This window comes from Arachis stenosperma, chromosome 10 (assembly GCF_014773155.1).
Source record: "Arachis stenosperma cultivar V10309 chromosome 10, arast.V10309.gnm1.PFL2, whole genome shotgun sequence".
NCBI classification, from domain to species: Eukaryota; Viridiplantae; Streptophyta; class Magnoliopsida; order Fabales; family Fabaceae; genus Arachis; species Arachis stenosperma.
The window spans coordinates 127,610,905-127,635,283 of record NC_080386.1 but is presented as its reverse complement, the minus strand read 5'-3'; the positions used below and the strand labels follow the sequence as shown (position 1 = coordinate 127,635,283).

The 24,379-nt window shown below is 34.3% G+C and overlaps 2 protein-coding genes across 3 annotated transcripts; one reads left to right on the top strand and one right to left on the bottom strand.

Annotated features, from left to right (window-relative positions):
• The first annotated feature begins 4,525 nt into the window (after positions 1-4,525).
• On the top strand, positions 4,526-6,590 carry LOC130955797 (UDP-arabinopyranose mutase 1). The gene is made up of 4 exons (XM_057882768.1): positions 4,526-5,048; positions 5,265-5,515; positions 5,625-5,793; positions 5,925-6,590. Exons 1-4 carry the CDS (start codon positions 4,701-4,703, stop codon positions 6,246-6,248), a joined length of 1,092 nt encoding a protein of 363 aa, XP_057738751.1. The 5' UTR covers positions 4,526-4,700; the 3' UTR covers positions 6,249-6,590.
• A 1,675-nt stretch (positions 6,591-8,265) lies between these two features.
• LOC130955796 (tRNA (guanine(26)-N(2))-dimethyltransferase 2-like) lies at positions 8,266-13,684 on the bottom strand. 2 transcript variants are annotated; one of them, XM_057882767.1, is made up of 13 exons: positions 13,309-13,684; positions 12,469-12,816; positions 12,243-12,330; positions 11,914-12,035; positions 11,234-11,373; positions 11,077-11,149; positions 10,758-10,846; positions 10,515-10,620; positions 10,022-10,234; positions 9,681-9,875; positions 9,358-9,435; positions 8,644-8,839; positions 8,266-8,501 (listed from the first exon to the last, which is right to left on the bottom strand). In XM_057882767.1, exons 1-13 carry the CDS (start codon positions 13,594-13,596, stop codon positions 8,485-8,487), a joined length of 1,953 nt encoding a protein of 650 aa, XP_057738750.1. In that variant the 5' UTR covers positions 13,597-13,684; the 3' UTR covers positions 8,266-8,484. The 2 variants fall into 2 exon arrangements, with proteins under 2 accessions (XP_057738750.1, XP_057738749.1); XM_057882766.1 differs by having other exon boundaries at positions 8,272-8,839.
• Between the last annotated feature and the right edge of the window lie 10,695 nt (positions 13,685-24,379).

The window sequence follows — 24,379 nt, the reverse complement described above, 5'->3', positions numbered from 1 at the left end:
GAAATAATTTGAAAAATACAATAAGACGTATAGTTTAAAAAATATTTTTTTAAAAAAAATTATTAATTCTTCATATTAAAATTAATAAATAAGCATACATATGAATATTAAATAAAAATATTAAAATAATTAAAATCATGGCCTATTAGTGCACATATGAAATAATTTGAAAAATACAATAAGACGTATAGTTTAAAATTTGATAATATTAATTATAAACATTATAGGTATGAAATTATAAATATTATGAATACAAATTATAGATGTTATTAACATGAAATTATGGATGTTATGTGTATGAATTTATAGATATTACGTGTAAATTTATTAATTGATAAATTAATTTAAGAATTTGATATTTTTAAATTCAATTATGATAAAATTTAAAAAACATCTGTGTTAATTTTATATTTACATATGTAATAACTAAAAAATAATATGTGTATAGATGTAATATCTAATAAACATGAATTTAATTTTTAGATGTTAGTTATATGTAATTATGGATGTTATATATATGTACGTGTGAATGTATCTGTATGAACTTAGTTAGTATACAATATAATTATAAATGCACATAAAAGCACAAAAAAATAGTTTATTACCATACCTCATCAAAACTAGTGTGGTTTTTCATATTCTCGAGAATTGGTTGACTGACAACAACCTCGTCGGGTAAGTCCATCTGTTGTTCAAATTCTTCATCAGCACCTTCTACCATAGGTACCGTATTAAGGTTGAATTCAAATGCTATACTATTTGCAACGATAAACACGACTTCTTGTAAAATTTCTTGACTTATACACTATTCTGCTTGCAATGGTATTATAGTCATGATTTTTGAATGATCATAATTAAATTAATGGAATGTATATATTACAAAGAATCAAGTGCAAGTAAATGATTTAACGAAAACAAAGAATTAATAATTTTTTCGTATTTCTATTGATTGATATTAAATGCCTTAAAGAAAACAAAGAATCAAGTGTAATTAACTCAATTAATGTATATTATTATTACCGTTCATTCTTATTATTTTTAATATTTAATGTATTATTAAATATAAAAATTAAATTATAAAAATAATATTAAGTATTGATTACAAGAATGCTTAATAGGAAGGAATATGATATTATAATTAATATTATTAATAAATAGAATTGATAAGAACATGATAAATAGAATGATAAGAGAGTGAGATAAAAAATAAAACTGTTATTAAATGATATAAATAAAATAAATTATAAAAATTTTTAACTAATTATAACTGAAAATTTTTTGTTACCAAATTTTTTCTATATATTAATGCTGAATGATATTTTGTTTGACTTAGGTAGGTATCTTCCAATATGGTTAAAGGGTCCAGTATACCAGACATAGAGAGTGATCAATTATGTTTAGTTGGAAGGAAAGAAATAGTGAGGAAAGAAATAGAAAGGAAAAAAAAGAAAGGAAAGAAATTGAGTGAATTTTTATTTTCTTTAGATGTGTTTGGATGAAAGGAAAATAAGAAGAAAAGAAATGGTATAAAAAGACAATTTTACCCTTATATTATAAAATATATTGAAAAAAATAAAAGGGTAATATTGGAAGTAGAGAGATAAATAGTTTTCTCTCCATTTTCTCTTCATTGTTGGAGAGAAAGAAAATTGGTAGGTCCCACCAATATTTTTCCATTCATTTTCCTTCCTCTCCTATTTCTCTCCTCAACCAAACAAAAAAAAATAACTATTTTCCTTCTAATTTCTTTCTCTTTTTTTTCTTTTCTCCCATTTTCACTTCAAACAAACACACATAGTCTAACCACTAATTTAGTTATGGGCTTCACGTTCTCAAACATTACATTGCTTAGAATTTAGAATGTAAAATCTAATTACCTGTATGGATCGCAGTGTAAGAAACTTTCATGTGAGGTAAAGTAATCGGAATTCAGGCATTCATAGCACTTGTGACTAAAATACACATTAATATCATAAAATAATATTTCTTTGAAGATCTTAATAAACTTAGGAATTAGCTAGCTAAGCCATTTTGCTAATTTCATACGCTTTTCGAGTTTTTCCTCGTCATTTCCGATCCTCTGCATGAAAATACTCAAGATTGAATCCAACGCCACCTACCTCCCTTACATATCAACGTCATCACACTCAACCCTAACATTTACGTTACCTTTTTTCATGATTGACACAAATTAATTATCATAACTAATTTTTATAGTCAATAATTATTTTTTTAATTATTTTATTTATCTTAAAATCTGAACTCTAACTAATAAATTTTTAATTTTAAATTATAAATCTAAATTCTAAAATTAATTAATTAAAAATTAATTTTCCGTAATTTTTTTATTTCCATTCGGTAACTTAAAAAAATATTAAGAACACCTATATATATGAGTAAATTCTCATAATAGTCTCTGAAATTTATGTAATTATCCGAAATAGTTTTCGAGATCCAAATTTTTTTATAGTGATTTTTCAGATAAAGTTTCGAGCACTATAATAGTTCTTGCGTCATTTTCGATGTAAAATCAGCTGTCGGAGTGTTAATGTGGCTATCTTTTATTACACCGAATAATCCCAACGACTAGGTGACATAAATTCATTCTAATTTAGTCCCTTCGTCATTTTATAACCCTAATCTTAAATGTGCACAACATATTTTTCATATTTTTCTTTATCTCTTTTTTTTTCTTCTTTTTCCTCTTTTTATTTTTATAGAACGAAGGTATGGTTCTAATTAAACAAAATTTTTCAATTAAATCAATTTGAGACTATTATTACCATTTTTAGTAGAAATGAACATTTTTAGTGGAAATGAGCAACATTGTAACCAAAACAAAAAATAAATAACAGAATACATTACCAATTAAAACCATCCTTATATGAAGAACTAAATGATTGCTCATGTTCATAAATAAATCAATGTAAAATTCAGGAACTAAAATAAAGAAGAAGATAAAAATTACGCTCTGTACATTTGGAATTAGGATATAAAATAGGAGAGAAACCACATTAGGTCCAAACACATTACCGATTAAAACGCTCCTTGTATGAAGAACTAAATGATAGTTCATGTTCACAAATAAATCAATGTGAAATTCAGGAAATAAAATAAAAAAGAAGATAAAAAATACGCTCTGTACATTTGGAATTAGGATATAAAATAGGAGAGAAACCAAATTAGATCCAAATTAAAATAAATTCGTATCATTTGTCGTTAGAACTGTCCAGCGTGGCAAAAGAGACCACATCAACACTCTTCGAACTCAATGTTAGAAATAATACATGAATCGCTATAGTGTTCAAAGCTTTATTTGCGGGACCATTATAAAAAAATTTGAATCCAGACGACCATTTCAAATCATTCCATAAATATTAGGGACCATTATAAAAATTTACTCCTATATACATATACACACATTTGATATATCATTTAATTTGGTTATCTTTTATTTTCTATTTTAATATATGATAAAGGTGAAAAAAAAGAGATTATCAGCAGCCAGCCACGAATTCGTATTTGATATATATCACCAATAATAATACGTATTTTAAATGTTTGTAATATAGGAAGATTAAGTATTATTTAAAAATTATTAGTTTAAATTTTTAAAATATTTAATTTATTTTGATTTTGTTTATCTAATTACTAAATTGAATTTTATATTTATGAGTTTAGAATTTTTTATGTTTAACTTAGTAACAGGTTACAAATATTTCATAAACTATTATACTCTTCATAAAGAGATATTCGAAGAATGTCAAAGCACTTTTCGATTTCGCGATAAAACTATGGTATGGGCAAGTAAGGTTGAGCAAGTCATTCTCTTGTTATTTCGGAGAATTGGATAAAAGGTTGAGTGATTCCCTTTAATTCAATTCGCAAACTATGATGTGAACAAACTAAATTGAGTGAATTCTTTTCTTGTTGCATCAAAAAATTGAATAAAAAATTTGATTCTCTTGATATTCAATTTCAATATATCTTTTTTATTTTCTATTTTAATTTATCTTTTTTTATTCAATTCCAATCATTATCTTATTTATATTTTTTTGTTTCGTATCAAATAATAATTTGATAACAATACATACATTTTCCTTCATCCGTGATACAAATTTGAGATTTCTAGTTTTTTTTTTTGAAGAACTAAATTGATTATTCGTGACTATTTGGACTATAATCTTAAATAAAATTATCAACACAAATCTCTCTTACATTTTTCCATTAAAAAAATTACATGATTTTGAATTCCTTAATTATCTCAAAATAGAAAAACACATCATAATTGAATGAGAATTATCCGGTTCGTTGTTGGCTCAAAAGAGTCAAACATGCAACACACATTTCATTTCTAATTATATGAACCAGAGTAGACTAATACCAATATATTTGATTGGTTTAATTGATGATCTCTGATCTCTTTGGAATTTTACATCCACAAAGTAACCACATTACACGGCAACACCTTTGAAGGAGTCACTGGTTCAGTTTCCTTACACATTAAAAAATCCACACACACAAACACACCCCAATCTCTAAATGTTTAAAAGCCCCATACCGGTGCCGATAACTTAGGCCACTGCACATGCTTATTTCCTTCAAAAACTCATTCACTCTTCACCTTCTCTTCTCACACTTCAATTCATTCCTTCATTCATTCACTCTCATTCTCTTCTCTCTCCAATTAAACAACAATAATGGCTAATCTAGGCCCCGCCAACACGGCCGGCACCGCCGTGACGCCGACGCCTTTGCTGAAGGACGAGCTTGACATTGTGATCCCAACAATAAGAAACCTGGATTTTCTGGAGATGTGGAGGCCGTTTTTCCAGCCATATCATCTCATCATTGTTCAGGATGGTGATCCAACCAAGACCATCAAGGTGCCTCCGGGCTTCGATTACGAGCTCTATAACCGAAACGACATTAACAAGATTCTTGGACCCAGGGCCTCTTGTATCTCCTTCAAGGACTCCGCTTGCCGCTGCTTCGGTTACATGGTTTCCAAGAAGAAATACATCTATACCATTGATGATGACTGTTTCGTGAGTCTTCTAATCTTATTCATTTCCTCAGCTTTCATCTTTTGGATCGGTCTTAATTGTCCTCTTATTTTTCGTTCTAAATGGATCACGATTTGACTCAATTTGACTTACGATTGATTTTTTTTGAAACTAAATAAGGTGTTACATATTTTGGAATCAAACTGATTCATCCGCCATCTAAAAGATCTATTTATCATCTGTTTATTACTTAATTAGGTTGCAAATGATCCATCTGGAAAGGCGATCAACGCACTTGAGCAGCACATAAAGAACCTTCTGTGTCCATCAACACCTTTCTTCTTCAACACGCTCTATGAGCCTTACAGAGAAGGTGCAGATTTCGTGCGCGGCTACCCTTTCAGTCTTCGCGAAGGTGTACCCACTGCTGTCTCTCATGGTCTCTGGCTCAACATCCCGGATTATGACGCTCCTACACAGCTTGTCAAGCCTCTCGAGAGGAACACCAGGTGTGTATGTTCGATTCATTTTTCTACGCAGCCGTGCAATCAAATATATTCATTTCTATAACCATTCAAATAATAGTTATAAAACTTTTGTAATATGATAATGCACAAGGTATGTTGATGCTATTTTGACGATTCCGAAAGGAACATTGTTCCCAATGTGCGGAATGAACTTGGCCTTCGACCGCGATCTCATTGGACCGGCAATGTACTTCGGCCTGATGGGTGATGGCCAGCCCATCGGACGCTACGACGACATGTGGGCTGGCTGGTGCTGCAAGGTGCATTTTCCTTACCCTGCTCTTCCCTTCTTTTTTCTCTTAGTTAAAAATAGTTAGATAATTTGATATGTTTGATTAAATTATTCGCTTTATTAGTTAGTGTAATTTACTATGATAATTGTTGTTAACAGGTGATCACGGACCACTTGGGGCTGGGAATCAAGACTGGACTTCCGTACATCTACCACAGCAAGGCAAGCAACCCATTTGTGAATCTGAGGAAAGAGTACAAAGGAATATTCTGGCAGGAAGATATCATCCCATTCTTCCAGAACGTTGTTCTCCCAAAAGAATGCACAACTGTTCAGAAATGCTACATTGAACTCTCCAAGCAAGTCAAAGAGAAGCTCTCAAAGGTTGACCCTTACTTTGACAAGCTTGCAGATGCAATGGTTACATGGATTGAAGCTTGGGATGAACTTAACCCTCAAAAGGCAACCACTGCCAAAGCATAGAAAATTAATCATTTAATAATAACTACTTTGCCAAACAGAGCCACCCACACTATACGTTAATTAAAACTTTAGTCCTTTTTCTTAAATAAAGTATTTACTCTCTTCATCACTTAGAATTTGCGGCATTGCAGCCTGCAATTTACTTTTTTTCGTAACTTCTTGCTTTGAGATTAGAAGCAATAAAGTACAATGGTCTAGGGAGCTGTTTTTTTTTTGTTATTTTTCTTGTTGTACCTTTTGCTTAATGAGTAGTTCGGGAAGGGCCCTTATATATGTGGCAGCACCGAGTTCCATGTGAGGCAAGTTCATCGGAAGAAAATTAATGTATTGTTCATTTTTATTACCGAGTAAGAATCAATAGTAATTGAAATTAACAGTTGTGTTCAGATTTCAGCTTTCGTAAACATATCAAGCAAAGAAATTAGATATTTTTAATTTTAAATCTGATAAAATTTTTAGTGCGACGAAATCTGCATTGTCATTGGTATAAACCTTAAAATTTACGGAAAATTAATCCTAAGAAACATGTAAGATAAAATAATAACCCCCTAATCCAAAATTTCAAAAACCCCAACTATCTAAATCCAACCACCAAATAGTACCTCCTTCAACATTATTATTTATAGGTTTAATTATTCTTGGTTATTATAGTTTTACTAAATTTACAATTAAATCTTTATATTTTTTTCTTTTAATTGAATCTCTACACTTCTTTTAATTTTGTAATTAGATCTTTTTCATGTCAAAAACATTAAAATTAATGAAATATTTTTTCTAAAAAATATATGATCAAAAATCTAATTAAGTTTTTAATTGTAGATTTATTCAAATTGCAGAACAAATATTCAATTAACTCTTAACATTTTTTACACTAAAAAAAACTTAATTACAAAATTAAAAATAATGTAAAAACTCAATTGAATAAAAAAATATAAAAATTTAATTGAAAATTTGATGAAACTATAAGAACTAATAAAATAATTAAACCTTATTCATATCCACGCATCAATGCATCCATATGTGAATCTATGGATACTACTGATTAATATATAGCAACCATTCTTTTTATGAGATTTAGACCCAGTTTTGGTAAATAGCTTAGTTAAGCTCTTTTTGAAAAAATAGTTTAAACAATAAATGCCTATATTAAAAGTAACTTATAAATAAGTTATTTTGTATTTGAGTTTTTAGTTCTAAAAATACTTATTTTAAAAAAAATGTGATAAAAAAACATTTTATTATAAGAGAAGTAATTTTTTTAACTTCTCTAGTTCTCTATAAGCTCCTAAATAGCTTCTTAGAAAGCTACAATTTGGTTTTGAAAATGAGGGGTGTTCATAGATCGGATCCGATCCGCATATCCGTGGTGTTTATCCGAATCCGATCCGAAAATTGCGGATATGGATCCGATCTGTAAGGCTATCGTATCGGATTGCAGATTTTGTATAGATATCTGCATATCCAATGCGCATATCCGTGTATCCGCAAAAATAAAGAAATAAATAAATATTCTTTTTATGTTTTATTTCAACTAATAATTATCATATATGTTGTATTATTTTAATTTATTATTTAAGAAAAATATGTTTAATATTATTTTAAGAATAAACATATTTAAAAAATAGAAAAATTAAATTTTATTAATATTTTTTAATAAAAAATTTTTTAAAATTTTTTTATGTTTTGCTGATATATCCGATATCTGATCCAATCCGATCCGCATCCAAGCTTAAAAATTGCGGGATCCGATCCAATGATTTTATTGCAAATCAAATCGAAATTTTAGCCATATCCGATCCAATTCGCGTTTACCTCTATTGAAAATAGTACCAGACATTAATATTATTACTTTTCATAAGTCAAAAGTTCAAAAAAAATTAATTTTGAAGCTTCCCAGACCTTATTCCCACAACTCTTATTGTAATTTAGCCATGAGTAATTAAAAATAGAGGATCCAAGGAATTTAAATGAGTGAGAGAGAAACAGAGATGCAGAGAGAGACTTTTTGCTAAAAAACATGGTTGCCATGCAAGTCACCATAAAAAAATATCTATTTTATGAAACAACAATACATATTCCTAAAAAGGAATTATTGTTCCACATAATACAATTTCCATACATTAAAAAAAATCAGATCCAAAAATCTAACATAACGCAAAGTGCCTTTATCTTGCCACAGCATTTTCCTGTAAATTGTTAAATGATGAACAAGGCACAACTACACAGTCCTCTCTATCTACTTCACCTCACTTTCTGCAAAATTTAGTGAAAACAAATGCTTTCTTTAATAACAAAAAAATATATATTTCCAGGATCTTGAGAACTGAAACATTAATTTCAAGAATCTCATTTTTTAGCTAAGATGTGATATCATTCTCGGTCTTCGGCTTCTTACTTTTAGGTTCTTCATCATCTTCATGGTTGAGAGCTCCATTAACCGCTGCTGGACCTAATAGAGAGACATGTTTGCTAGTAATTTGACGTCCTGCCCTAAGTTTTGGACCCCAGTGTCTTTCTGGATTCGGAAGAAAGCGAACAACCTTCTTCGCTTGTGCCTTGCTAAGTGATGATATTGCCCTAGCAAAACTAGCCTGAAAGGGACACACTAATATTAGTTTCATAATTACAAGCAGGATCATAGGATAGGCCAGGCCAGATCAGGTAAAAACAATGTAAAACTCTAAGATAAGACCAACTTCCTAGAATTTATGACCTAAACACGCTCCAAGACTATTATATATGCCGACATAACTAGAAACGACAGGTCTCAATTTCGCAGATTAAATACATATATCAGTATTTTATGGTTATGAAAGACATGAACTAATTAGATGTCCAAGTTGGCACACTAGGGCATGCTTGCTAAAATAATACAAAGTTCAGCCAAGAGTTCTATATTCTAAACTATATCCTTCATATTTGCTACTTCTGATTCTTCTATTTCCCCGGCCAAATGAACTTGTGCACACATCATTCACATGCATGTATCAGTTATATACTACCCCTAACTTGATTAAACAACCACCAAAGAGCAAATAATGGCTTGTGAGGAGGAGAGAAAATAATGCTACATTTTAGCCAAGAACAAAAGTTGAGAGGCTAGATGTACCTGAAGAACAGGTTCCTTAGCAAGTATGACACTTCCTGGTTGATCTGCTGGCTGAGCTTTCACAGGATGATTCTTTACCTATAATTGAAGGGATCAGTGACCAAGAACTGAAAAGGCAATCATTTCCAATGCCTTTCCCAAAATCAACCCCCACCTTCTCCTCTCTTTTTCTACCGGAACCATTAAAAAACAAATAATAAAGGAAAGAGCATTTTATATACAAAAGTCACTCCCATATTATAAAATCATATTTCGCAGGAACCAGAGACTGGATCTGTACCAAACAAAAAAGTAAGACAGCAAGAATGATGTTAATCTCTTACCCAACAGCGCATTATATCCCAAATAACATCCATGGGTGCATCTGATTTAAGCCCCAATGGATTAACATGAGTTCCAGATATACGATAGCCTGCATTGATCACCGCAGAACGGAACATAACTGCTGAAGGAGAAGTGCATTTAAGGGTTGCACAGAGGTTGTGCAGACTCAAAAACAGGGGAACATCTGTCAATTCCTGAAAATATTACAATGATCAAATATTAGAATTGGAATAACTATACAAAGAAGAAATTTTCACAAGGTTTTCAACTGGAATTAGTCGCATTAGCACACATCTTAGTCATATCACATCATGTCAAAATAACAAACTGAAAATAAAACCTCAGATATGGTAGTCAACACAGCAGATATGCGATCATAAGCAGGATATCTGTTCTTCATTGATTTCACATCTGCCAGTATAGAACCCACCCAATCTTGATCATGGATTGGAGCAGACCATATAGGGCCACCCATAGTGAATTTTTTCCCGCAATCACTGCATTCTTGAGGAACTACAGGACCAAAGCCAGGTAAATATCTGACACTAGTATTCTGAAAAATGGGAAAATGAAAATAAGTCCCCCTTCAAGATATAAAATTTATATTCAATCAAAATAAAGCAATATACTTAAATGGCCATGACAACACGCACAAACACACAACAAACAGATATGAATATTCACCATAACCCCATATCGGTAATGCTTTGCAAAAGAAATGACATTTAAAAAAGGTTCAAAATCCCAACAAAAATTAACCATCCCAAGCACAAAAAAGAAGCCACTGGTAAAGAACTAAACAGTTTTTCCTTTCATTGCAACAGGATACATACCTTGGAAATGGTCCTCCCAATGGGCTGCAAATGGAAAGAGTCACAACCAGTGCACTGATAAACATATGAAAGCTTTAGGGGAGTGTTTTTCATTGCACTGGCAGAACTGCAACCAATTATTTCATCTTAGTTGGGATAACAGAATCAAGCAACCTTGTGGAATCATTATCCAAGATAGTAACAACTCATAAAGTATTTAGCATAAGTAAAAAACACACACAGACACACACTAAGAGGACTTACGTGTATATGCGAACAAAAACACGAACGTAAAAGTCCATCTGAACAGATAGCACAGGAACAATATATCGCTTGTAACGATTAGCATGACTCTGCATTAAATGACAAACAAACATATTATACGAATTTGTATGAATAAAAATAACAGTGACGTGAGAGATTAACAGATATTCAAGTGATATAAGAAATTTAGTTGAAATTTTGGTAGGTGAGTTTTTATAAGTGAGTTGAAAATTTGTATGCCTATGTTTAAAACATCAGATGTTAGTTGAAAATAAATTTAGTTTATATTAAATTTTCTTTGTATAGAACTTCAATGTACCTCAATGGAAGCCAGAAGGATCCTCAGAGCCATTTCATGACAATATTTTCCTCTCAGTGGGTATGATCCATATCTATATGGCAATTGTAAGGTTAGTACAGTAATTAAAACTATTATTGAATTAAAAGTTTATAATTAATACCAGTATCAACATTACTTTGAATAGCAGACCTCCCCATTTGCCCCACAGAGCACTGCCATGTCTGTTGCAGTGCACATCAGGATACCTCCATCAGCAACAGATTGAACTGCTGAATCCAAAAACACAGAAGGTGAACCATATGGATCAAGATCAACCTGAAAATACAGAAACACAGAGACCATAAAAACTTATTTACTTTCAAAAAATAAATACAAAACTTTATTAAATTGCTTCAAACAGAAAATAGAATGAACTTAGTTATTATTGCAGGGTCACAAGTCAGGGAACAGTATTATATAGATGTTGAACAAGGCACAACTACACAGTCCTCTCTATCTACTTCACCTCACTTTCTGCAAACGTTAGTGAAAACAAATGCTTTTTTTAATAACAAATATATATATATATATATTTCCAGGATCTTGAGAACCGAAACATTAATTTCAAAAAATATATTTATTGAATTGCTTCAAATAGAAAATAGAATGAACTAAGTAACAAGTAACAAATAGAAAATAGAATGAACCTAATAACAAGTAACAAAAAATATATACTTATTAAATTGCTTCAAATATTATTGCAGGGTCACAAGTCAGGGAACAATATTATATAGATGTTGAACAAGTAACACTAAATAGAATAAGAATAATTTTCAATGGAAAATACATATATAAAACTTAGTAACATCCACTTACCACATCAAATTCTTTAGGGTGGGTTAGCATATATACACGAGCATCAACATGATGAGACTCCACTTTTGAAATTGCAACTGACCCATTAAATTTGATATTCCTTCTGCAAGCTTCCACAGAAACTGTCAGGAGCATAAGTTATGGGTAAGCACTGAGATGCACAAACTTAATGATCAAACAAGACAGAGATCTCAACTCTCAAACAAAAAGTAGGTATCATAGCTACACAGAGTAGACCATTGACACAAGTACAGTACAGATTTCCAATGTTTTCATATAAGGCATTACAGAAGATATATTTTTATATAAACTGAAAGTCCTTGAAGCACCTATATCATTGTCCAGAGCAACAACCTGACCAATCCCTTCTACTTCACAAGCATATCTTAGAGACCTTAACCCAGAAGCAGACAATGCCTGTATACAAGAACAAAAAAGAAGTCATACAGATGATACTTGTTCTACAATTGAGTTGCAGAGAATATAGTATACATATAAAATGGGGAAAAAAAAGTGAATATAATGTTATGATGATAAGAACAAGTTAGGGAAAACCTCAAGAACCCTTGGTGGCTTCAGTTCCACCTGTCCTTTCCCTTCTGTGAGATCAGTCTGCTCTCCTGCAGTACTGCAGTCTTCTGCAATTTTGGCTGATCCCTTTACGCTACTGCATGCTTCTAATTCCTCAGGAGATGTATTTTCCTCCACTTCACATTTTCCATTAGATTCATGATTTTCTGACGGAGTTTCTCGAGGTACATCCTCTGCTTCCTCCTTTACAGATTCATTTTCAGTTGCTTTTTGTGTCCCTTTCTTTCTCTTGGACAACGTTGCTTCATGCTCTTGCTTCCGTCTTGATATAAATTCTCTCAAAACAGCAATCGATATATCCCTGTTATTAACCTGATGATAATTTATAAACCAGAAGCATAACATATTAGCATCGCTCCAAAACCACAACATCTAACAAAGCATTAAAGCTAGAAATAAAATAAAATAAATTTTTCCGCTCAACATTTCCAGTTTCCACCCAAACAAAGGCATTAAAACTGTAAAACATAACAAAAGGAAAGGATCAACGGAATTAGCTCCAAAATCAAACCATCCTTAGTAATTCAATTCAACTGATAAGCACAGAAGCATAGAAAAACATCTCAAACAACTTGAACTTTATATTCAGAAGCTAAATTTAAGGTTCTAATTGAGGTCCACATTTTCATCCCTCCCCAGTATTTTTCTACAATGAACATGACTTAGCTTTCCAAAAACCATTGAACGTCCAATCAGGGGGAAAAAAGTCTAATTGAAAACCAAAAAACTTCAAAGGTTCTCAATTCTCGTACTTTAAAGTCAAAATAACAGAAAATCAAATTAAAAAGAAAAAAACATTAGGACCTGAGTTTTGTTATAGAAGACTTCGTTCTTGGCATGCATGAGAATCTCAGCTTCTCCTTCCTTAATAATTTTATAATCATTGAGATCGGTCGACATTGTTGAGCTAATATAATGCAAAATCGAATTCAGAGTATGCTCCTTCTGCTGTTCCTGGCAGTTTACTTGTTCTGTGGTTATGGCGCTGAAAGAAGAACAATAATTCAGGAGAGAGAAGCGGTTTATTGCTGTTATCGTGGAAGTGGAAAGCTTCAGTTGCAATTTCAGAAAACGACCTTCCGCAAACAGCATAAGGAGTTAATTCTATGCATTGCAATTCAAATGTGTAACTGCCAGAAAACCCTACGAAAGAATTTTTAAACGAAACGTTTCTTTTCTCTTAAACCCTAACCGGTGTGCATCGGGGACAAATAGGGAAATATCTTAATAACTATCTATCTATTTTAATTAATTATCACATTATATATTGTTCTTGAACAACTTTAGTAAATTCTTTGTATAGACTAATTAGTTATATCGCAAATGGCATAATTTTTTTGTATTTATCTAAAAGGTCGTGAATTTGAATCATTCTATTTTTAGTAACACAAAAAAATCCTCTTCTATAACTTGTTCACTTTAAAATGATTTCAAATTCTCTTAGTTAGATGAGTTATACTTCGATTGAAGAGAAATATAGCGTATAGATACAGAAAAAAATGTTTAGATATTTAAATTAGTATTTTGTTGTAGGAGCATTCAGGTAAAAATATTTAAAATATTTTTTTTAAATATTTTTTAGTAATTAAAATTTAATACATATAATCGATTAAATCATATTATTTTTGTTAAATTAGATCAGACAAATTGATTTGACCAAAGAATTGGTAAACCAAACTTTGAATTGATCTAAATTAATATTTTTTTAATAGAAAATGACTAAAATACTCTTATTTTATATATAGAAAATGATTAAAATACTCTTATATATATATATATATGTTGAAAGTTTATTGTAATTTAAACTTCTGTTGTGGCCTAATTGTAATTATCTATAAACTATTAATGATTTAATCTCATCCGTTAATTTTAATGTTTGATATGGACGCATAAATACCCCACCCGACTCCTGACAATTATCTCGAAAGGACAAAGAGGCTCCTAAGAAAAAAAAAACACCCAATTCGGTTTCTAATATTTTTTTTAGGATTGATTAGCCCCTATGCCAAAAAAAATAACATTGATTTTTTTGGCACAGGGACCTCGTTGTCCTTTTGAAGTAATTGTCAGAGACCGGGTTGGTTTTTTTTTCAAGGGCCTCGTTGTCTTTCGAGGTAATTGTCACGGACTATTTTGGTTTTTTCTCTAGATTTAAAGATAATAACACATAAAAAAGATGGTCCTCTCTCTGCTTTTACACACGACGTCTTTACAGTTTTCACTCACTGAAAAATACTGAGAAACTGGCATCATGATGAACGTCTACAAGAAAGGAAAGGGAGAGAAATCAATCTTAAAGTTCAACTCTATCGTAACCAAAACTCATTATGGCAACCAATTTAGGTACGAAGATCACAACTTTTAAAATCCTAATTAATGTTTTCGCTAAATTAAGTTTACAATAATAATAATAATAATAATAATAATAATATTTTAATTATTTTTTATAATAGAGATATTATAGTTATTTTTTATAAAAATATTAATTTAGACGAGTTTAAGATATAATTTATCGATTTTTTAGTCAAATTAATTTATCTAATTTAATTTTAACAAAAATAATATAATTTAATTAATTATATATATTAAATTTAATTACTAAAAATTATTTTTAAAAAAAAGACGTTTGAAACACTTTTATTTAAATGATTCCCTTTTTGTATGTTATGTAAGTTAATATTGGGTTTAAAAATATACTTCCTCCTTATAAGATATTACCTTTTTATAGAAGCTGCGAAAATATAATTGTTAGACGGATACAGATGAGTCATAAAGATTATAAATTATATATAAATTATATCGTTGATTTTATAATAAAAACTGAATTATAGAAAAATAACTGCTAAATTATAACGGACAAATCATAGGAATTTTTTTATTTAAACTAAAAATATATAATATTTACCGATTTAAATAAATGGTATAAATATTTACTAAAATACGTTTTGGGATGCAATGGATAAATCACACTAAAATCATATTTTGGATGTACTACTATCGTATTATAATACGTCACGTGCCAGTCATATGTTGGATGCATTCAAGATATAAATAAAATTAGATCTCGGATACAGAGTATCCAAGATATGACTTTAATAAACCTAAACCTACTATATCCGAGATATGCACATCTTTATTGACCAGGGAACTGATCTGAGATACGGTTTGAGCCGTATATAAACCCACCGCATCCGAGAACAACGTGGATTGACTTTATTTTTTTCAAACTTTTTGAGATTCAACATATGTGATTTTGAGAATCTTCACGAGTTATGGCCCCCCGAACATATGTCCGCACGGGAGACATTAATAGACTAAATGATACTTGGCATGTAGCTGGAGCATTGGACTTTGAGGTTAGTGTTTTATGATTTTTTTATTTAAATATTTACACGTCTATTTAGATTGGTAAATGTTATATTTTTTAATTTAAATAAAAAAATTCGTATTTAATAGGTTTGGATTTGTAAATTTATATAATTATCTTGTAATGCATTTAGGGGTGTTAGTCTTTAGTGACTTAGAAATATATATATATATATATATATATATATATATATATATATATATATATATATATATATATATTAAACGCATAGGTAGGTGCATTATAAGTTGTAGTACTATTTAGGGACAGTTAATGGTTTAGATGTAACTAATATGCGTTAATTATCTGTTTTGAGAATTGCACCGACCACAAAAAGCGTTTCTGTAAGGATATTATTTTTTCTGCTACTGTCTTCGACATTTTGTACAAGCTGAGATAGTAAATAGGTAGGCTATCAAGAACAGATTTAATGAGAACCAGCTTATCCGCTTTATTTAGAGACTTTGCTTTCCACAAACTTAGCTTTTCTTCTACCTTGTCAATCACTAGTTTCCATGTCTTGACCAGCTTCGGATTTGTCCCCAGAAAAATGCTAAGATATCTGACAGGTAAATACGCCTCTTTACACCCCAACAGTCGACACATCTGTCATGCCCAACTCTGCTCACAATTAACTGGGATCAAGCTGGACTTGTCAAAATTAATACTCAACCCTGACATCATCTCAAAACAGCGCAGCAACCGCTAATAGTTTCTGATCGTCTCTTCTTCAGAAGGGCAAAAAAGTATAGTATCATCCTCAACCTGCAAATATGACAACTCAATGTTATCCCTTCCAACCAACAACGGAGTAATGCGTCCATTCTGCACTGCCTCTCTAATCATCCTATGTAGAACATCCACAACAAGCACAAATAGAAAGGGAGAAAGAGGATCCATTGTCGTAGACCTCTTTCCATTTTGAAGGGCTTAAAGAGAGAGCCATTTATTAGGACCGACATAGACGCATAACACACACACTCCTTTATCCTCTCCCTCCATCTACGACCAAATCCTATCTTCTGTAAAACAATATCCACAAAACTCTACTTGACTCGATCATAAGCCTTTTGGAAGTCTAGTTTAATAATTGTCGAGCTCTTTTTCCTCAACTTCATCCAATGCACAGTTTCACATGCAATCAAAGCCCCATCATGTATCTTCCTACTCTGCACAAAAGCACTCCGTGTTTCTCCTACCAACCCTGGCATTATCTTCCGCATCCTCCGAACCAGGATCTTTGATATAACCTTATAAACATAACCCACCATACTAATCGGCCTAAGGTCTTTGATTTCTTTAGCTCCGAAAAACTTTGGCGCCAAAGCCACCCAAGTAACATTCGCATCCTTAGGTAAAACAGCTAACTGAAAGAATCCCATCACGGCTGCAGTGAACTCCCCACCAACATCCTCCCAACACTTCTTAATAAAATTCATATTATTCCCATCACTACCTGGTGCCTTAGTTGACTCACAATCCCAAACTGCATCCTTAATTTCCTCATTAGACGGCATCCATTCCAACTCTGCTGCCTCCTCCTCAGTTATCCGGTTAACCAACACATCACAGAACCCTATCACCGGCGAGGTCTCCTGATGATATAAATTCTTATAAAAGTCTCTGATAGCAACCTTAATCCTTACTTGATTTCTCACTATTCTCCCATGAATCAGTAAGGACTCAATCCGATTGTTCCTCCTTCGAGCTGAGGCTAGATTATAAAAATAGCGAGTGTTCTTATCCATCTCCTTAGCATGCTTGGATCGCGACATCTACTTCCAATGTAACTCTTTTCTGATATACCATTTCTTACAAGAGCTCACCAGCGCCCTCCTTCTTGCTTCCACAGTTCCATCAACAACTCCATTGCTAACCATATCATCTACTTTTTTTTATCTCTTCTTCAAACTTCATAATTTTCATATCCATGTCCCTAAAATTCTCCTTATGTCATTTACCCAGCGGGACCGTCAAAGCCTTTATCTTGTTAATGAATTGTAGGTCGCCCAAATTTCTCCACTCCTCTTTTACCATCCTCAAGAAACCCTCAAGAGTAAACCAAGCATCTAGACTCCGAAAAGGTCTCGACCCCCTCCCAATCTTGTGAAATCCACAATCAATGAACAGTGGTTTGATAAACCTCTCGGACCTCATCTAAGCCTTGTTCCAGGAAACTCTTCCTACCCCTCCAAACTAACCAAAACTCTATCAATGCGGCTACATTACTGACCCTTGAATCATGTGAACATACGATCAACAAATGCAAAGTCCAAAAGCTCCATATCTTAAATCCAAGATTTAAACTCAGTTGCAGTCACTGTCAAAGTGGTAGCTCATTTCCTCTCTTCCACTTGAACAACCTCGTTAAAGTCTCCCAAATAATAAAAAGGTACTTGACAAAGCCCAGATAAAAAGCTTAGCTCTTCCCACATGACAATCTTCTCTTTCCTTTGGTGCGCACTGTACACTAAATTGAAAGCACACTTAAAATTATTTTTTAGCACCACGCCATCCACACACAACCATCTTTCCCCTTCATAATAGTTGCTCCTCTGAAAAATTGTTTTATCCCACATCAACAACAGCCCATCAGAAGCACCTTCTGACCCCACGTACTCCCATCCTACCACATTATTTCTCCACAGTTGCACTACATCATATTTTGTTACTATCTCTTTCTTTGTCTCTATTAAACCTAACATATTCAACTGAAATTTTCTCCTAAAACTCTTTACTATACTCAATTTTCCAACTCCCCCCAAACCCCTAACATTCCAAGAACTAAAAATCATTTTAAACCAATTGTACATACCTTTTTTCGATTTTTTGGCCGACTTCTTCTTGCCTTTTCTTTCTATTTAGCTTGCTTTTTCTTTTGCGCAATTGCCTCATTCTGTGCTTGAAGTATAGCCATAATATCATCTTCCTCATTATACTGAACTGCTCCAGATTCCACTGTCAACTCCCATGCCTTCCTGTTTTCCTGCATTTCATCATCCCATTTAGTTTCAGAGGATTCAGTCTTAGCTTCGTTGCCTTCATATATTCTTGCATCTTCCAAATCCTCTACAACCCTCCCAGTCTCACCAGTCCCTCCCTCCACCATATGAAGCTGTCGTTGTGTCGCATATATCTCTTGGCCATCATCTTTTATCTCATTGGCCAATTCAACGTTTTCTGAACAACAATCTAGACAACTTTCCTTCGAATGTTAATCCCCATTATTCCTTACCCGAACTCCTACACGACACCCTTCTCCCATATGCCTTCCTTTAATAGCATCATAAGCATCGTACTCAGCTGCAAAACCCACTCTCAATCTGTCTTCTACGAAAGCTCCGGTTGCCCGTAGAGAATTTGCATCAACAGCCCATCGTCTGACCCTCCTACTATTGCTATTAATTTCCACCTCAGCTACCTGTCCTACCATAATCCCAGGATTCAGTTCTATCCGAATTAGCATCCTCATTACTTGCTGCAACACCCAATTGATTAGCCCTCAGCACACCAGAATTGATTGACCTAACTGTTGTTCTTGCTATTTTCAAATTTAAAAAATCATTTCTCCACTCATACAAATCCTCATGTTGAATTACAACTTTACCATGTGGTTAATCCTCCTCCCTAACCGTTGTCACCATCAAATCTGCTGCTGCATCCCATTTCGACAGCCGCGTATTACTGCTATTATCACCCTCGTGATTTCCAAGATCTCCCATAGCACATTTTCCTCCCATAGAAAGCCCATCAGTGCCTCCCAATACATCCTTCATCACACAAGGCAGTAAGCCATCGACTTCAGTTTTCGCTTCCTTTACGAACACATTAAATCCAACCGTGCCTACAGTAATGTGTACCCGTTCATGAATGACCTCGAACATACATGTGTTAATCTGCACTCGTCCAACAAATCTACCTGTTCATTGATCAGTCCCTACTACATCTACCCGACGTTATACCTCTAACTGACCACGTCCAACAAACAAGCACCAAATACCAGGTCAAAGAACAGGTCGTTTAGCTCAAAAGTTAATATCCAAGCTCAACTACAGATACGGGGCCGAGAATCTCGGATATGACAACGTGCCTCTCCAAGCATAAATAAGTGCTACGAGTACAATCATAACACAACGAATACACACATTCGAATCCACTTTACTTCATAAGCTATTTTAGGTTATTATTAGCATTCTTGTTCAGAGACTGACTTAAGTATCGGAGTCCTTTTTGCAGGTGCTTCACACTGCTCGAACGAGGCTGGAACCGGTGGCACAATCCTCAGCAGAAGAGTATTGTGAGTATTCTAATAGCTCTCACTGACCTATACCTCGGCTCTAAGTCCCAGGCAGGAATATTTGGCGCCCACCGTGGGGCCCCACCCCATTTTTTAACTTCTATAACACAACCATATCCGCCTTGTGCTTTTTTTTACAGAGAAGGAAGCATGAATGACCTCTCAAAGACTCAGCAACCTCTTTAAACCAATGCCGACCTCATGGCCGCTAATGCCGTTCTGCTAGCAGAAAATCAACGGATGGCCGAGCTGCTAGCAACAATGCAGAATAATGGGAAAAGAAGGACGACAACAAAAAAGCAAACGCCGATCAACACGAAGAGCATCAGTCATAATCCAATGCAAAGATAAGGGAAACACCCCCCAAAACTGGAAGACGACGAACCAATCCCTTTTCCGAAAAAATAATGAATTTCAAAATGCCTAAGAATTTTACACTCCCCATTACTCTGGCACCATATAAGGGGATCGAATATCCTAAAGTTCATGTCACAAAATTTGAATCTATGATGTTCCTCAATAGTGACTCCGATCCCATTTTGTGCCGATCTTTTTCAACCTTTTTAGATGGAGCTGCCCTATTATGGTTTTCTAATTTACCTGCAGGTTCCATAAACAGTTTCAACGAGTTTGCCAAGGGTTCATAAATCATTTTGCAGCATCGAAAATCTATGTGTGAGACTCGGACTACCTCAGCACAATTAAGCAATGACAGCACAAAAGACTAAAAGACTACATGACACGCTTCACAACAGCAGCCATGGAAAATTCCAAGAAGCTATCGCCGTGGCAAAATCGAAGACATTGGAGGAGTTCTAAGATAAAGCGACTGGACAAATCGAAATAGAGAAGCTACGCGAAACACGAAGGAATGAGAAAGTCAATGGCAGAATAGTCAACCACCAAAGAAAGTCATCAATTATATTTCAGGAGGGTTCGCGTGTGGTGGAGAAACAAGCTCGGCCAGAAAAAGAAACTACAGAACTATGTTAACAGTGCAAGACGAGATGCCATTTGATGTACCTACACTAAGAATCCCTGACATAACATTCACAAGCAAGGACTTTGAGACCAAGACCCCTAACCTTGACGACCCTGTCGTCATCTCGGTAACGATCGGAGACCTCCTAATCCGGAAAGTCCTACTAGACCAGGGAAGCAGTGCCGACGTCATGTTCATATCAACCTTTAAGAAGATGTAGTTGAACGAAAAAGTGTTACAACCATCCTCCGGTGAACTAGTTGGATTTTCAGAGGAGAGAGTCCCTGTAACAGGTTATGTTTGGGTGAGAACGACCTTACGGGAACACCCTCACTCAAAAAATTTGGACATCCAATATTTAATTGTTGATTGTTTTAGTCCTTATAATATCATTTTAGGGAGACCATCTTTAAATGCTTTTGGAGCTATAGTCTCCACCATTCACTTGTGTGTTAAGTTCTGTTCAAAGTAAGGCACTATAGCAACAATACATTCGGACAGGAAAGAAGCGAGACAATGCTACAACGCATGTCTCAAAGTGCAACAGACACCAACAACAAGGATAAACGCAGTTTACAACGCCAGTGATATACCATACCTTGCCGAGCGGGATTTTCAAATCAATCATGAACAAAGGCCCACACCAGCAGATGATTTAAACAAGGTAAGCTTGACAGAAGATAAGAACCAATACACTAACATCGGCTCTACTTTGCCTGCAGGATACACACAGCAGGTAACAGACTTGCTACGAGCCAATGCCAATCTATTCGCATGGACCCCAGCCGACATGCCGGGGATACACCTGGAGGTCATATGCCACAGGCTAGCCCTAGACCCCAAAGCTCAACCAGTAAAATAGAAGAGAAGACAACTCGAAAAGGAAAGAACCGAAGCGACAGCAAGAGAAACACAAAAACTGATGAGTGCAGGGTTCATCCGGGAAATACAATTTACATCATGGTTGGCAAACGTAGTGATGGTCAGAAAGAGCTCAGGAAAATGGCGAATGTGCGTGGACTTCACCAACTTGAACCGAGCCTGCACAAAAGACTCGTATCCCTTGCCATGCATTGACAAGCTCGTCGACAACACTTCCGGTTATCAAATACTAAGCTTCATGGACGCATATTCAAGCTACATTCAAATACTCATGCACTCAGCCAACGAAGAGAAGACAACCTTCATAACCGATCAGAAAAACTTTTGCTACAAGGTTATGCTGTTTGGCCTCAAAAACTCAGGTGCTACCTACCAGTGTTTAATGGACAAAGTATTCCTAATGGAGATTGGGAAAAATATGGAGGTGTACGTGGACGACATGGTGGTCAAATCAAACACGGAAAAAGAACACATGACCGACCTAAAAGAAGTATTCGATCAATTAAGAAAATACAATATGCGGCTTAATCCAGAAGTGCGCATTTGGAGTACAGGGAGGAAAATTCTTAGGGTTTATGCTCACTCAAAGAGGAATAGAGGTAAACCCCGACAAGTGCAAGGTAATCCTGAACATGAAGTCACCATCAACAATCAAAGAGGTGCAACAACTCACAGGAAGGCTAGCCGCCCTGTCAAGATTCCTACCAACAATGGCAACAAGATCGGACCACTTCTTCAACACACTATGAAAAACAAAAAAGTTTGAATGGACAGAAGAATGCAAAAACACATTTACCGAGTTCAAACAGATACTATCATCACCTCCCATACTGGCAAAACCAAAACCTGGTAACCCGTTATATTTGTATCTTTCAGTATCTGTTAATTCAATCTCTTCTGTGCTTGTAACAGAAATAGGTCGACAATAAAGCCAAGTATACTTTGTCAGCAAGATCCTGCAGAGCACAGAAATGCAATACCCAACCATCGAAAAGCTGGCCTATGCCCTAGTAATCACGGCGAGACGCCTAAGGCACTATTTTCAGAGCCACAAGATCATAGTACGAACAAATCAACCACTGCGATAAGTGCTAACCCGGTCCGACCTTGTAGGAAGATTGACCAAATGGTCCATCAAATTATCCGTACATGACATAGAATACCAAGCTCCGGGCCCTTTAAAATCCCAGCAACTGGCTAGCTTTGTAGTAGAGTTCACCACCACCACAGACATTTACCCAGAATGGGAATTGTACGTGGATGTAGCTTCCAATGAAGACGGCGGAGGAGCTGGGATTGTACTCCGAAACAACAACGGACTGACAACCGAGCAATCAATAAAGTACATGTTCCTTGTCAGCAACAACTAGTCCGAATACGAAGCACTTTTGGCGGGGTTACGTTTGGCAAAAGAATACGAAAAACAAAATATCAAGGTCTATTGTGACTCCCAGCTGGTGGTCCAACAGGTAAATGACGTCTTCCAGGTACGCGAGCCTTCATTAGAACAATATCATACACAGGTAAAACAACTAATCACACAATTACAGAATTTTCAAATAATACATATTAACAGAAACAAGAATCATAAGGCAGATATTTTGTCTAAATTAGCTACAACAAGGAAACCAGAAGATAAGACTAAGTTATCATAAATAACACTAGAATATCTTAGTACTTGCAACAACCTTGTTTTAAGCTTGTCATAAGCAAAAGACTGGAGGACCCCATACTTCACCTTCTTGAAGCTCGAAGAGGTACCACAAGTAGAGTCAAACCAGAAACTCTTCAGAAGAAAGGCCAGTTCCTTCACCATCATCGGTGACGACCTATATCGTAGAGGATTTTCACAACCTCTACTCAAATGCTTAGGAGAAGAAGAAGCCAACTTGGCCATGGCCGAAGCTCACGAGGGGATCTGAGGCACACATGTGGGAGGCCGAAGTCTTGTAACAAAGATACTGAGAGCTGGGTACTACTGGCCATCGTTAAAGAAAGACTACTTGGAGAAAATAGGCAAATGCGACAACTGCCAAAAGTTTGCCCCCATCATGCACAACCCGGCCGAGATGTTACACACAACAGAGGTCGGATGGCCGTTTCACAGATATGGGATGGATATACTCGGTCATTTCCCAATCTCGAAGGGTCAGGTAAAATTTCTTTTAGTAGTAGTAGACAACTTTACAAAATGGATAGAAACTCAACCCCTTGCCAGATTTACGGCAGACAAGGTAAAACACTTCATTCGGAAAATTATTATATGGCGATATGGATTACCTATAGACATTGTTACTAATAATGGTAGGCAGTTCACAGATATGAAAATAGCCTCTTTCTTATCCAA

Bases quoted from the DNA above. Each gene is read 5' to 3' on its own strand.
- LOC130955797 (XM_057882768.1), top strand. From the start codon at position 4,701: ATGGCTAATCTAGGCCCCGCCAACACGGCCGGCACCGCCGTGACGCCG. The intron at 5,049-5,264 runs GTGAGTCTTCTA...TTACTTAATTAG, and splicing joins CCATTGATGATGACTGTTTC to GTTGCAAATGATCCATCTGG. The intron at 5,516-5,624 runs GTGTGTATGTTC...ATAATGCACAAG, and splicing joins CCTCTCGAGAGGAACACCAG to GTATGTTGATGCTATTTTGA.
- LOC130955796 (XM_057882766.1), bottom strand. From the start codon at position 13,596: ATGCTGTTTGCGGAAGGTCGTTTTCTGAAATTGCAACTGAAGCTTTCC. The intron at 11,150-11,233 runs GTAATGTTGATA...ATTGCCATATAG, and splicing joins GGGGAGGTCTGCTATTCAAA to ATATGGATCATACCCACTGA. The intron at 10,847-11,076 runs GTACATTGAAGT...CATTTAATGCAG, and splicing joins TCCTTCTGGCTTCCATTGAG to AGTCATGCTAATCGTTACAA.